At 40.3% G+C, this 12,328-nt stretch overlaps 1 protein-coding gene across 1 annotated transcript in view; it reads right to left on the reverse strand.

Annotated features, from left to right (window-relative positions):
- The window catches only part of nono (non-POU domain containing, octamer-binding), a 55,192-nt gene that overhangs the window by 8,719 nt on the left and 34,145 nt on the right, over positions 1-12,328 (reverse strand). The window contains exons 3-5 of the mRNA XM_084320446.1: positions 12,085-12,278; positions 2,834-3,135; positions 1,259-1,354 (exon numbers count right to left, since the gene is read on the reverse strand). Of these exons, the coding sequence (XP_084176572.1) occupies positions 1,259-1,354; positions 2,834-3,135; positions 12,085-12,278 (592 nt within the window). The remainder of the gene's footprint in view (positions 1-1,258; positions 1,355-2,833; positions 3,136-12,084; positions 12,279-12,328) is intronic.

The raw sequence follows: 12,328 nt of genomic DNA on the forward strand, positions 1-12,328 counted from the left end.
AATAAAAAAGTATTTTTACATTTTTTATCATTCCATTTGGGCTGTGGGGGGTGCTTAATGTCTGAAGGAGTCGACTGAAGGCTTCTTGTCCTCTGCAAAAGCATGCAATTGGTCCACTGATGGATACATCTTGATATTTGTCTAGTCTAGTGTGTTCATTTAGATGGGTGAAATCCTCTTTCAGTGCCTCTGTGCCTGTTTTCGTAGGCAGTTAGCCTCTGGTATGCGTGCCATTAGCGGTAGCCACGCTTCTAGGCCTCTTTTCTTTTGGAAAGAATGATAAAAATAAATAAAAATATTAATAAGAGGTTGGCCAGTCGACTACGGCTCCTTTCGACCGATTAGTCGACTAATAGGGGTCAGCCCTAGTAGATGCCTACTGTACATGAGTAGGGCGAGTAACCTACATGCCATTGCTTTTTATCTATAGACTCATTATAGCTACTTACACCCACCAGTTACTATGACATTGTTTATCATTACATACAATGTATCCATGCCTGTAGCCAAATACTGAAAAACAGGGAACAAAATTAACTTTAGCTTTTAGATTTAAAAATCTACCAGCCAGAGATTCTTTACCGGCCAGACATTATAAATAGCTTTTTAGTATATCTCCATGAACGCTTTTTAGCCCGCTTAATTTAGCAAGTTGCCGTCGCTCGTGTCCCAACCCCCCTCTACCCTCCCCCATTCATCCACCTTTTGTCTCTCACCTGACCCCTCCTGGCCCCCCTCCAACCAGATACCTAGCCCGATATACCCATAATCCCTCTCTCTCTACTATAAAGATCTAGGTTTTACTGGATTCTAGAGCTCTTTAGAGGGATACTAGGCCCGAGTCATCCAGCAATAACTCTACCTATTTGTACTTGATACTCTGTTTGAGTTAAATAAACCTGTGTTCTACATCTGACCGAGTACATCCTTACTCATGGTAAATTCCTCCACAATAGAGTACATTTCACATGTTCAAGTAAATCCATAACGATCAATCAATTGATTTGATTAATTGTTAACATCCCTATTGATAAGTGATCATTTTGGTCGCAATATCGTGTTATGAAATTTTCATTTAAATTTACATCTCTAGATTGGGAAGTGTTTTAGGACCCCCTCGGAAACGAGATGGTTAATCTCAAGGAGTTTATCCTTTTTCAATAAATAAATTAAGAGACGCTGCGGACTGTTCTCCACAGTTACAGCCTCTTACCAGAGTAAAGTGAAGTTTAGTTTGTGAAGCACTGCATCAACCTACTTGTGGTACTGCTGGTTTTTGTTGACAAGCTTCTCAGACAGTCCCTCGTCCTCATCATACTGCTCCAGCGGCTCCACCAACACAGGTCTGGGAAACCTGCAAATCGGGAAAAGGTTGTATTGCTTTTCATTAAGTAAAGAAACTGCAGACAAAAGAAACATTCAGTAGGAACCGTAGATCACAGAGGAATAGAAATGGGAATACATACGTTCGTCGACTACAATGTGTATTTTTCAGATAAAATGTTGTTGTATGGCAGTGCTTCTCAAACTTTTTCTGTCAGGCCCCCCTTTGGCGGACCAAAATAGTCATGAAATGGGCCATGTTTAAATTTATTGAAATAACACCAATATCGTGACCTTTCAAATTGGCCCTATATTTTGTTTTCAGAGCTGTCATGGATGAAAAGCCAGCTTCACACAGATACTGTATGTGGTGCTGAATGGTATCAACACCTTAACTGCTGCATCATGATACTTGGTGGGCCATGAGATGAGATACTTGGTACTCAGCACCACACTCTGAAACTAGCTCTCCAGGTGGTATCAGATGAGATTTCAAAGAGTTCTTCCAAGAGTTTGGATGGAGATGTGTCAGGAAGCTTTGTCTCAATGTTGTCTGTAAAGGTTTTTTTTATCCAGAGTAACTTGGTGATCCTTTTCTGTGTTTTATTAAATAATGATTTTCAGATTTTGATAAATGGTTTTCATGGAGAACAGTGCAGCTGCAACAGATAGCACTTTAGTGATAATTTTCTGGAATCAATTTTTTTTCTTTTTTTTTTTAATAAATCTCAAGGCCCCCCCTGTCATGCCTCTGCGCCCCCCACTTTGAGAAACACTGTTGTATGGTATGGTGTGGTTTGTGTCTCCATTAGCCATGTTCAGCCTGGCTGCGTCAATATTTTTACCAACGGATTTCCAGTTCCGCGTGCGATCTGATTGGCCACTGACGTTGTGCAGCCAATCGTGTGACGCCCGTTTCTTTCACCGGTTAAGCTTAGGCACTCTTTCGAAGTTGGTTACTGTTAGTTTGTCTTAGAGCAGGGCGATAGAACACCAGCCCTGATTCCAAACTCTAACCAACTTCGAAAGAGTCACCTAAGCTTAACAAGTGATAAACTAGGCATTAGGTAGTTTGCATGCCGTTCGAGGCGGAAATGGGCAAAGACACAGGCGTCACGCGATTGGGCGCACATGTCGCATGACCAGAAACGTCAGTGGCCAATCAGATCGCACCAGAAACGTCAGTGGCCAATCAGATCGCGAACGTGGAACTGGAAATCCGTTGGTAAAAAAATAGACGCAGCCTGGCTGGGTTTGTGTCTCCATTGCATTTCTTGTAAACTCTCCGGTTGCTAGGCAACCTTTCAAATCCACACCACCAACTGTGGTACACAAGCTAAACAATGACGATACAACAGTCCCAGCAGGCTTTGGCCACGTTGTGAAAGGTGGCCGTCTCAGGCAGCCATTTTGCTCTTATGTCACAAGCGTGATGTAAGAACAAAATTGCCACTAGTGAATACAACCAATAGAAAATGGTGATTTCGAAAAAACATAGACCATCACTTACGCGGTCAAGAGGAATGCGCCGTCGCCACACTTGTCCAAAGCCTTCTTTGCGGCTGGTTTGGAAGTGTATTCCACTATTCCTTTTCCCGTGGGGCGGCCCCTGTCGTCCACTATTACTATGGCCCTTTCTATCTGGCCAAAGACTGAGAACGCCTCCTCCAAGAGCTCATTGGAGATAAATGGCGGCAGATTCTTCACAGACAAGGCTGCGCCGTGCGTTGCAAAACGCACTCTTATCTGTCTGCCTCGGAAGGAAGTGTCGTCGAGCTCGGCTCTGGCGATCTCCGCAACCGTCCTCGTCTCCTGTGGAGTGAAGAAAAAGTAACAGAGTTAAAAACTATTCTTGAATATGCACTCACAAGACGAGGTCAAGAGACCGAGATGAACCGAAGACAATGGAATACAAGCTTGGGGCCAAATTTTACCGCCTTAATATTATAGTATGTTTGTGGTGTATGAACTGTGATATGTCAGTCGAATTCTCTGGTCCAAGACAAATTTCTTATCAAATAACCTTAAAGGGTCCATATTATGCTCCTTTTCAACAAGTTAATATAGGTCTCAGAGATCCCCAAAACATGTAATAATTTTTTTTTGCTGAAAATGCCACTCAAGATTATGCATTCTAGCATGTCTCTATTCTCCTCTCTTTCAGTCCTGTTCTCGATAGGATGTTTCCGTTTCTGTGCCTGTAGCTATAAATGTAAGTAGAAAAAGGGTAACCACTGCGCTCAGACAGGAGCGTAGTCCAACATTAATTAAGTTACAAAAAATGGAGTAGGGACCGCACTCGAGGAAAATCGTTTTTATTTTTATATGCACAAGTTGTATAACGCACAAAACGTTTTCAGCCATCCGGCCTTCATCAGTGTGCACACTGATTAAGGCCGGATGGCTGAAAACATTTAGTTTGTTATACAAATTGTGCATATAAAAACAAAAACAACGATTTTCCTCGAGTGCGGTACCTACTCCATTTTTTTTGTTGCTATAAATGGACATGAACTGCTGCTTCCCACACCAGAGCATGCACAGCTTATGAAATTCTGATCAAACTGTCAAACTAGGTGTTGGGAGATCAAATATGAATGAAGATCAGCAATTGCATATCCATTTCAAGAAGAAAAGGCTGTACTACAAATGAGACATTTCAGGGAGAAAAGGCTGGACTACAAACGATGTTTCAGGCAGTTCAGGAGCAGTGTTCTTTGTCGGAGATAATAACTCGCTTTGGCATGGATGGATTTTGTAACTCTGCATACATGCACCTCCAGCTATATAATGCCATAAAGGAGGGGAAAACCCCAAAAGCATAATATAGCCCCTTTAAAAAAAGGATAATTCTGGTAATTTCTAGTTAAGACCAATGTTAACTGGCATCATGCATATTGACTGACTAAAATCTTGCAAAGAATCTCAGCAACTAGAATATGAGATGGGTTTGAGATGGTCGAGTTGGCTAATGAAATAGGTTCAGGAATCAGGATTGTTAGCAGAGGCAGAGATAGGTTGGTATACAGGAATCGCGAGGATGCAAAGTAGGGATGCACGATAATTATCGGGCCGATATCAGCAATTATGACGTCATCCCGATAACGTTATTAATAGCTCCGATAATATAATATATTTTTTGGTAAAAGAAAATGCTGTGTGGGTGAATTGGAATGAAGTGCGTTTGTTTTGACTGTAGGCTCGTCCCGTTTTGCCAGTACTGTGGTACGACTGACAGCGTGTGGTTTAAGAACAGGGCGTTTTACACAAATCGAGCGCTCCCTTTCTTGGCTGTGACGTAGGCACGTAAGTTTCTGAATCAGTGCGGACATTAAAAACAAAGATGGCCGCGTCAGTACTCGGAATTTCAGAGGAAAAAGATCGCTTGCTATTTGTAATAAATGCAATGGAGAAGTTCCACAAGGAGGGAAAAGGGCAACAACTTGTAATACATCCAGCCTGACGGGTCACCTGCGGCATCACCACCGCTACGATGGTGTGTTATTGTGTTAACTTAGAAGCCTACGACGACACGAGGAGCTAAGCAAAGCTAGCCCCTTCCATGGCTGTGATGCAACCCTCGGTTGAACGCAGTCACTTATTGCTCCATAGTAGCCAGGTTAATTTGCACCACCAAGGACTAGGGGTGGGACGATACATCGATCCAGATCGATACATCGATGTAATTATCAACAATCGAATCGGATCGATGCGATGTAATAAGATCGATTCATATCGATACTCTTATTTTGAAAATCCTGTGGCGAGTCTCATATCCGCCCAAGAACAACAGCAGTAGCTCCGTGTGTGTAGATGTTACAGCATAGCATTCTCCCTTTCTGTGTGTGTGCGCGCGTCTTTGGAAAGACCAGATGAGGTCAGAGGAGTTTGATGTTTAAATGTTATTTAAACATAAACAATATAATACATAATAAATGTAGGCCTATACATGATCATGCAACATCAACAAATTGTTGTAGGAACGGTTTGGGAGAGGGAGGTTGTGAGTTTTGAGTTCCAAAAAATGTAGCTTAAAGTTTAAAGCTCAATATATAAAAACGTGGCACTTTACAGTGAACAGGAGGTCTATTTGTATTAAAAACAATAGATTGATTTTCCTTTAAATGTCTGGAAGAGCTCAAAAATACAAATGTCAAATGATATTTTCATTACCTTTTTTTTGTTGATCTAAATGTTACTGATCGTGTTAAATGGGCATATGATATCATCTCATATCGATCGCAGGCACCTGAATCTAATCGTATCGTATTGTATCGTGAGAGACTTTGTGATATCGGCAAATATCGTATCGTTGTCCAAAGAATCTATATCGTATCGTATCATGATGAAACTGGTGATTCCCACCCCTACCAAGGACTGCTTAAAAGCTAGCGGCTTGAGCCCTTGGGTCATTTCTGTCAAACTTCTTTAATTTAGCAAACGACTCGTCAATAGCTGGCTTTGGATTCACAGCAGCTTCTAGCTTCTAGGTTCTAGCTTCTAGCTTGTTGCAGGTGACTTGTTGTGGTGGTGATGTGTCCACTCAAAGCCTTTTTTTCAAGGCTCCGCTTTGAAAAAAGAACAAAAAGCTTCGAGCGTCTTAGGTTGGATGTATTATAAGTTGTTGACGGATTGTGAATTTTCATTTGGAAAAATAAATATGGCCACTTTATCAGTCAATACTGTTGTCTTGGCTTTTGTTTCTGTTGTCTGGTTAGGTCACATTTAAGTTGGTGTTAAGTTATTGTCCTGGGAAGTATTTTTTATGTATTATTATTGTATTGTGATATGTTTTGTTTCATGTTGAAAAATTTTTTTTGATAAAAATAATAATATATACATTAAGAAAAAAGATTATAATACAATAAATATCGGTTATCGATATCGGTTATCGGCCTGAGGAGCATAAAGTTATCGATATCGGTGTCAAAATCAATATCGTGCATCCCTAATGCAAAGCATGTTAGACCATTGGACCCGTTGCTTGCAGAGTTCATTACACATAGAAACAGCGCGACTCGCGAGAGAAGTCGTCACAGAGCCGAACACAGGGCTGAATAGCTAGATGTCATAGCGTCTAAAATGTAAGGTCCGTGTGCCGAGTCCATTATGAAATGACAATTGCATGTCGACATGCCCACTATGCAAAGCTATTACTTGCACACTGTGCTCCTAAATAATTTTTCCGGTTCGCACAAATCTATTTTTAGGGGCAAATACAAGTGAAATGGTCGCACTGTAGAGCCCTGGTCTTGTAGGAAATAATGTGAGTCTGCGATTGCCCTATTGGGATTGTACCGTCTTTTAAAACTGCTGGGACATCAACTGTACTAAACATTAGGGATTGCACGTTTTGTTTTTTGTATCGTCTTAGCTACTATTAACCTCTTAAGCCCTAGCCACATTTCCAGAAAAGTCGCCTAAAAGTACATACCCAAGTAAATGGAAGATTGCTCAACTTCTACAAGGCCCATTTGCATGTTCTATCTAGGGACATATATGGACCTCAAGGAATGTATTCCCAATGTCAGAAATATTGTGTCAGTTACACCTACCTTATCAATGCAATTTTCTCCTCATCTACATCAAATGTTCACTCTACTACCTTCCCTCTGGTCAATTAAATGCATTTCGAGGCTTAAACGTCATCCTAGCCCACTTAACATTCTCATTTAACCCCTCTAATTAACCTTTTTGTACAAGGCACTAGTACAGGTCCTAGTCACCAATGTCATCCATATAAGCCCTGATTGGTGGGAGGCTGCCTTTACTCACTCATTCTTTGTCTTTCTCCTAAATTGTTCTGCCCTCTGAATACTGCTAACTGACTTCTTAGCTCTTCCTGCAAAACATGAATTCCTCTATTCCATCGCTCATCCACAGTAGCCTTCTTAGCTGTCTGTTTGGACCTAACTGACTGCAATCTCTCCACCCTCTTTTTCTCAAATGATACCCAATCTTTCAGCACCATTCATAAATAATGTCTCCCATCTTCTCTAATTTATTTTATTTACTTGCCTTTAAGCCCATCTAACACCATTTTAAAATCACTATTACCGTACTTTTCGGACTATAAACCGCTGCTTTTCCCCCCATTTTTCGACCCTGCGGCTTATATAACGGTGCGGCTTATATGTGGACAAAACCCGAAAATCGAAATATTCCTTTTTTTACTGCATTGAAATGTTATTTATCTGTTCCCTTATTTGCTAAACTTAATACAACTTGTAAATGAGTTAATCTTATTTGTCCAACAGTATTGTGTCCCAATGGGAGTCACTCTGTAGAGGTGGGAACTTAAAGCTCAATATAAGAACGGCCATGCACCACCACTCACAGAATCGAGAAAGAGCAATCAATCTGTCAATCCTTTCCGTGTCGGGGCCGGGTGAGGTTTCCCGTGTTGAGTCAAATTAAGCCGCAGGCTCCACTCCTTACATAGGTAATTAAACATTAAAACACATGCGGCTTATAGTCCAGTGCGGCTTATATATGTACACATCATTCAATTTAGCTGCTGCGGCTTATAGTCAGGTGCGGCTTATAGTGCGAAAAGTACGGTAACCGTCTTCCTTTCCTTTCAATTGCCCTAGGCCATTTAACTTTTTGCCCACAGCTCTTTTCTCTGACCGGCAAGTTGGCCTCAGTACCATTTTACTGATGTTACTTTCTGCCACAAGGACAGATCTGGAGCTGCTTTCCCTCTACCACTCCACCCAATGTTCCCTCTAATTTTTTTTCGGTCTGAGCAAACACTCAAAGCTCCTGAGCAGACATCAGCAACTACTGAGCAACATACATCACCTGCCGATCAACCGGTTAGTTGATAAGCGGCGGTTTGTAAAAAAATCTGAGAATCTTAATTTCCCTCAATGTCTAACATAAAAATATATAAATGTTGCAGATACAGAGAAATAATACAAAAAGGGTTTAAAAGGCATATTATATTCCTTATATTATATTTATTTGACGATACAGAGCAAAGTCCTTACTTTGGCGGCGGCGGTGTGAGTCGTGTCACTAACTTTTGTCTTTTTAGGAGGCTGACTAGTCATTATTTTATTAAGTGAATTATAATGCGACTTCAAGGGTGACCATATTGTGATTTTTTTTTAAAGAGGACACTGCCTTCAGCCTCAAGATACTTAATGATACTCAGTTTACTCAAAGATGCCTTATCATTATATAAAATGGTTTATATTATTTTATATAACAAAATAATATCTCTCTATAACCAAAGTTACTCAACATGCTGTATTATGCCTAAAGTAATCTGACAAATCTCAAGAAAATAACTAAATCAACCTATGACAAAATATATATTTTCAAGTCTTACTGGACAAAATAAATAACAAGAAAAATATGAAGTAATGTTCTAAATACTACCTCTTCTGTATTAGAAAATCCAGCTTAAAAAATATATCTTTGTATCTTTTCAATGTAATGTAAATTATAAAACAGTAACCTCACAAAGATACTAATTTAAAAGTGCACTATGCAGTTTCAGATTTGTTGCAATTAGTGTACTAAACTAATTTATTACACACATAATCCTTAGAATGATTGTATCATAACAAGCATCTTATCAAACCAAAACATCATTTTGAGGCATCAAAATAGTTTTCAATTATTTTCTTTCTCTCTCTGTATAGCTGCATACTTCAATCAATTCGGTCAACTTTGCCATCAAACTCTCGCCTCGCACGGCTTGTTTGTAATGTTTTTCTGTGTCCATGTGAGCTTTGAGATCGCCACCACTTTTATTAGACACAGAAACATATGGTCAAGCTTTGCATGCGTTGCACTCCGCTTCCAATTAGTCAACCGGGACGATAAATTGGGAATTTTCTCTGCAGTTAATCTGTAATGTACATTTTTGCGTTTGCATTGTGAGGAGCCAGCGATGCTGGTCGGATCTGTCCGCTTCCTGCTCTGTTGTGCGTGTCTGTGTGAGCGTGCAGTAGCGACGCCCACAAAGCACTGAAAGCGAGGCTTCTCTTGGTAACGTCACACGCAACAGGTTACCGTAGTATTCGGTGCAACGCGCCAGTCACTTTAACTACATGCATATTTTACACAAACGTTTCTGTGCGCGACAGATTTCAGATGTGCGCGGAAGCGTTTTGCCATGTGCGCGCGCGCACACCTTAGGGGGAACATTGACTCCACCCCTGCTCTCCATTGATGTGTTCATCCTACTCATAGTGCTGTTCTCTATAGGGAGGTGTAGTGGTTACGTCATTGGTGTTTCCCGCGCGGTCCACCCTCCTTGAAATGGCAATGTATTTCCCCCCCATCAGTTACTATGCTCGAGTAAATTGTAATTAACCAAAAAGGAGAATATAATTTTTAGGGCTGTCTTAAATACTTCAAAGCTTCGTTCGATGGCACAAGCTTCGAGAGAAAAAATAAATAAAAATGTAATTAGTTTAAAAAAAAATTACATATTTGTTTTGCCTCCAAAATCGTGCGCCTCCATTCCAATGAAACGAAAGTAAGCGGCGCCTTCCCGCCTCCATTCCAATGAAACGAAAGTAAGCGGCGCCTCGACTCCACCTCTCTACAACAAGCACGTGGAGATTATCTGTGTTGAAAACAACAAGGACATGTGCAGCAGACATGTCGACGAAGAAGCGAAGCAATGCCGTTTGTTATTTAAGACTATGTCGGACAGATTTGTGTTCATTGTGCTGCTTTTTTAAAGTGTCTCGACCCATATAAAAATATGTCTTAATTAAACGTGCTTAATTAAGTCGAATTCTGCCTTTGTCTATCAACTACATATAAATATTTATATAATTGTTTGCTTGATAGACGAAGGTTGCAACATAATTATGTAATGTCATGTCGTTGGCTGTGAGAGCAGCCCCACTGCACCCAGGCAGGGCAGCCGAGTGAAACCTTGTTGGCTGCGTCATGAAAGGGGCTACTTAATTAATTAATCCAATCCACTTTATTTATAGAGCACATTTAAAAACAACAAAGTTTACCAAAGTGCTGTACAAGTCCCACAACATAAGATTTTTTTTTTTCCCTCAAAGCTTCAAATTAAAATCGAAGCTCGGCCCCGAAGCTTCGATTGCAAAAAAAAGCTTCGAAGGTCAGCCCTAATAATCCCCCCCCCCCCCCCCCATCTTTGACGGTGTATAACACCATAACGTATAACACCAGACGTGAAGTGTTCTAAAAATCTAAGCAAATTAATATAGGGCAGATGATTTACATTGTAGATACAGTACTGAATTGTGCCATCTGGACACATGCAATTTGAAATATGAATATAGAATATCAGGCCTATAAATTACCTTATTAAAATCTCAAATCTCCTCTTTCCAATGGCAGTTAAATCTGGATTTAGTACCACCATGCGCCCATTACAGGGCAGGAAAGACTGAATGAAATCTACTGTAAGTACAGTTACTTTTGTATAATGTCCATAGCTCTGCCATTTTTCACCGGATTACGATGTTTTTTTTCCTAGACGTTCACAGAAAAGTAAAGAAACAATATACCGGTACGTTGTAATTTATGGCAATAACGTTCAGAGACATAAACACGAAAATCACGTCAGAAAGATTTCGCGAAAAATGGTTAGACTTCCATTGCTGGTGTGAGCTGGGTAGTGTAGTTCTATGAAACGTCCATCGAAATAATAATAATAATGGCCCGAGTCTCCTCTTTCTTAGGACTACAATTTCATGAGTGCTTCTTCTTTAAATCGTCCGTTTTCCGGTGCAATGCAGATATTTTTATACGCTCATATTTCGCTAATAACACGATTGCTAAACAAACGTAGTGCTGAAAATACACTTTGACTCCAGTTTTGATAGGGTTAGGGTCTTTACTCTTTGCTACATTTGAAAAAGAACCGCAACATTAATTAATACGGATTGTAATGATCTATACATGACGTGAAATAAATATTGTACCTGTACCGGGCATGAGGTTAAATGTAATGATCCTGTGGTTTTTATATTGCACAGTTGTACTGCCCTTGAGGACACTGCACATTCCGCTGTACGTTGCTCTGCTGTGTATGACGACGATACATTTCATTGAAATTGCAGCCTGGAGAACTGCGGCCAACTAGAGCCTCGTTTTATGGTGGGTTAACCCAGTGGTTCCCAAAGCCGGGGTCGCGACCCAAAGGTGGGCCGCGAGCAGCCACGGGTGGGCCGCGAGATGATTTAAAAAAAATAAAAAAATAAACATTTTTTTATTTTTTAGGTCAGGCCACTGAACTTAGAAGCAGGCCAGGACAGTGTTTCTAGTTGTATTCTAAAATTCTATTCTATTGTATTCTAAAATGTGACTATATGGTTTTATATTAACTTAATAAATAAACAAAAACGAAAAATCTACTTATTTCAACGAACATTTCAAACTAAATAACAGATTATGCACATAAAACGCTGAAAACAACCGAAGCAACAATAGTATTTTAACGAGGCTATTATTATTATCATTATTATTTTGCAACAAGTTAGCCCTCTCATAAATAGCACATATAAATGAATAACTAACTTGAACTAACTTAATAGGATTGAAGTGATATTTGGCTTAAAAAATCGGTCGCCTGGCAAAAAAAAAAAAAGCCTGACGATGTGCATTGGGCCGCGGCTCTCGGACTCCTTATTTTCTGGGCCCTGGCCTGAAAAGTTTGGGAACCCCTGGGTTAACCTACCGGATAGTAAAGACATTATATGGCTATTGAAGTAGTACAAACAGCCTTAAAAACAATTAGCTGAATACAACTCTTACCAATCGAATGAATCCAAAGCCTCGGTCCTTGTTGATAAAAATCTCAGATGGCTGGCCATATTTGGAGAACAACTTCTCCACCTCCGCTTCAGAGGTCCCAGTGGGAAGGTTTCCCACAAAGAGTCGGCAGCGCTGGGTGTATGTCTTCTCACCAGGCTTCCTGAAGTTCGCCAGGTCGATGATCAACGCTGCATCTGCAGAGGAAAAAGAAAATCAACGGTATTGAAACAGTAACATAGCAATA

This window comes from Notolepis coatsorum (genome assembly GCF_963971535.1).
Source record: "Notolepis coatsorum genome assembly, chromosome: 8".
Lineage (NCBI taxonomy): Eukaryota > Metazoa > Chordata > Actinopteri > Aulopiformes > Paralepididae > Notolepis > Notolepis coatsorum.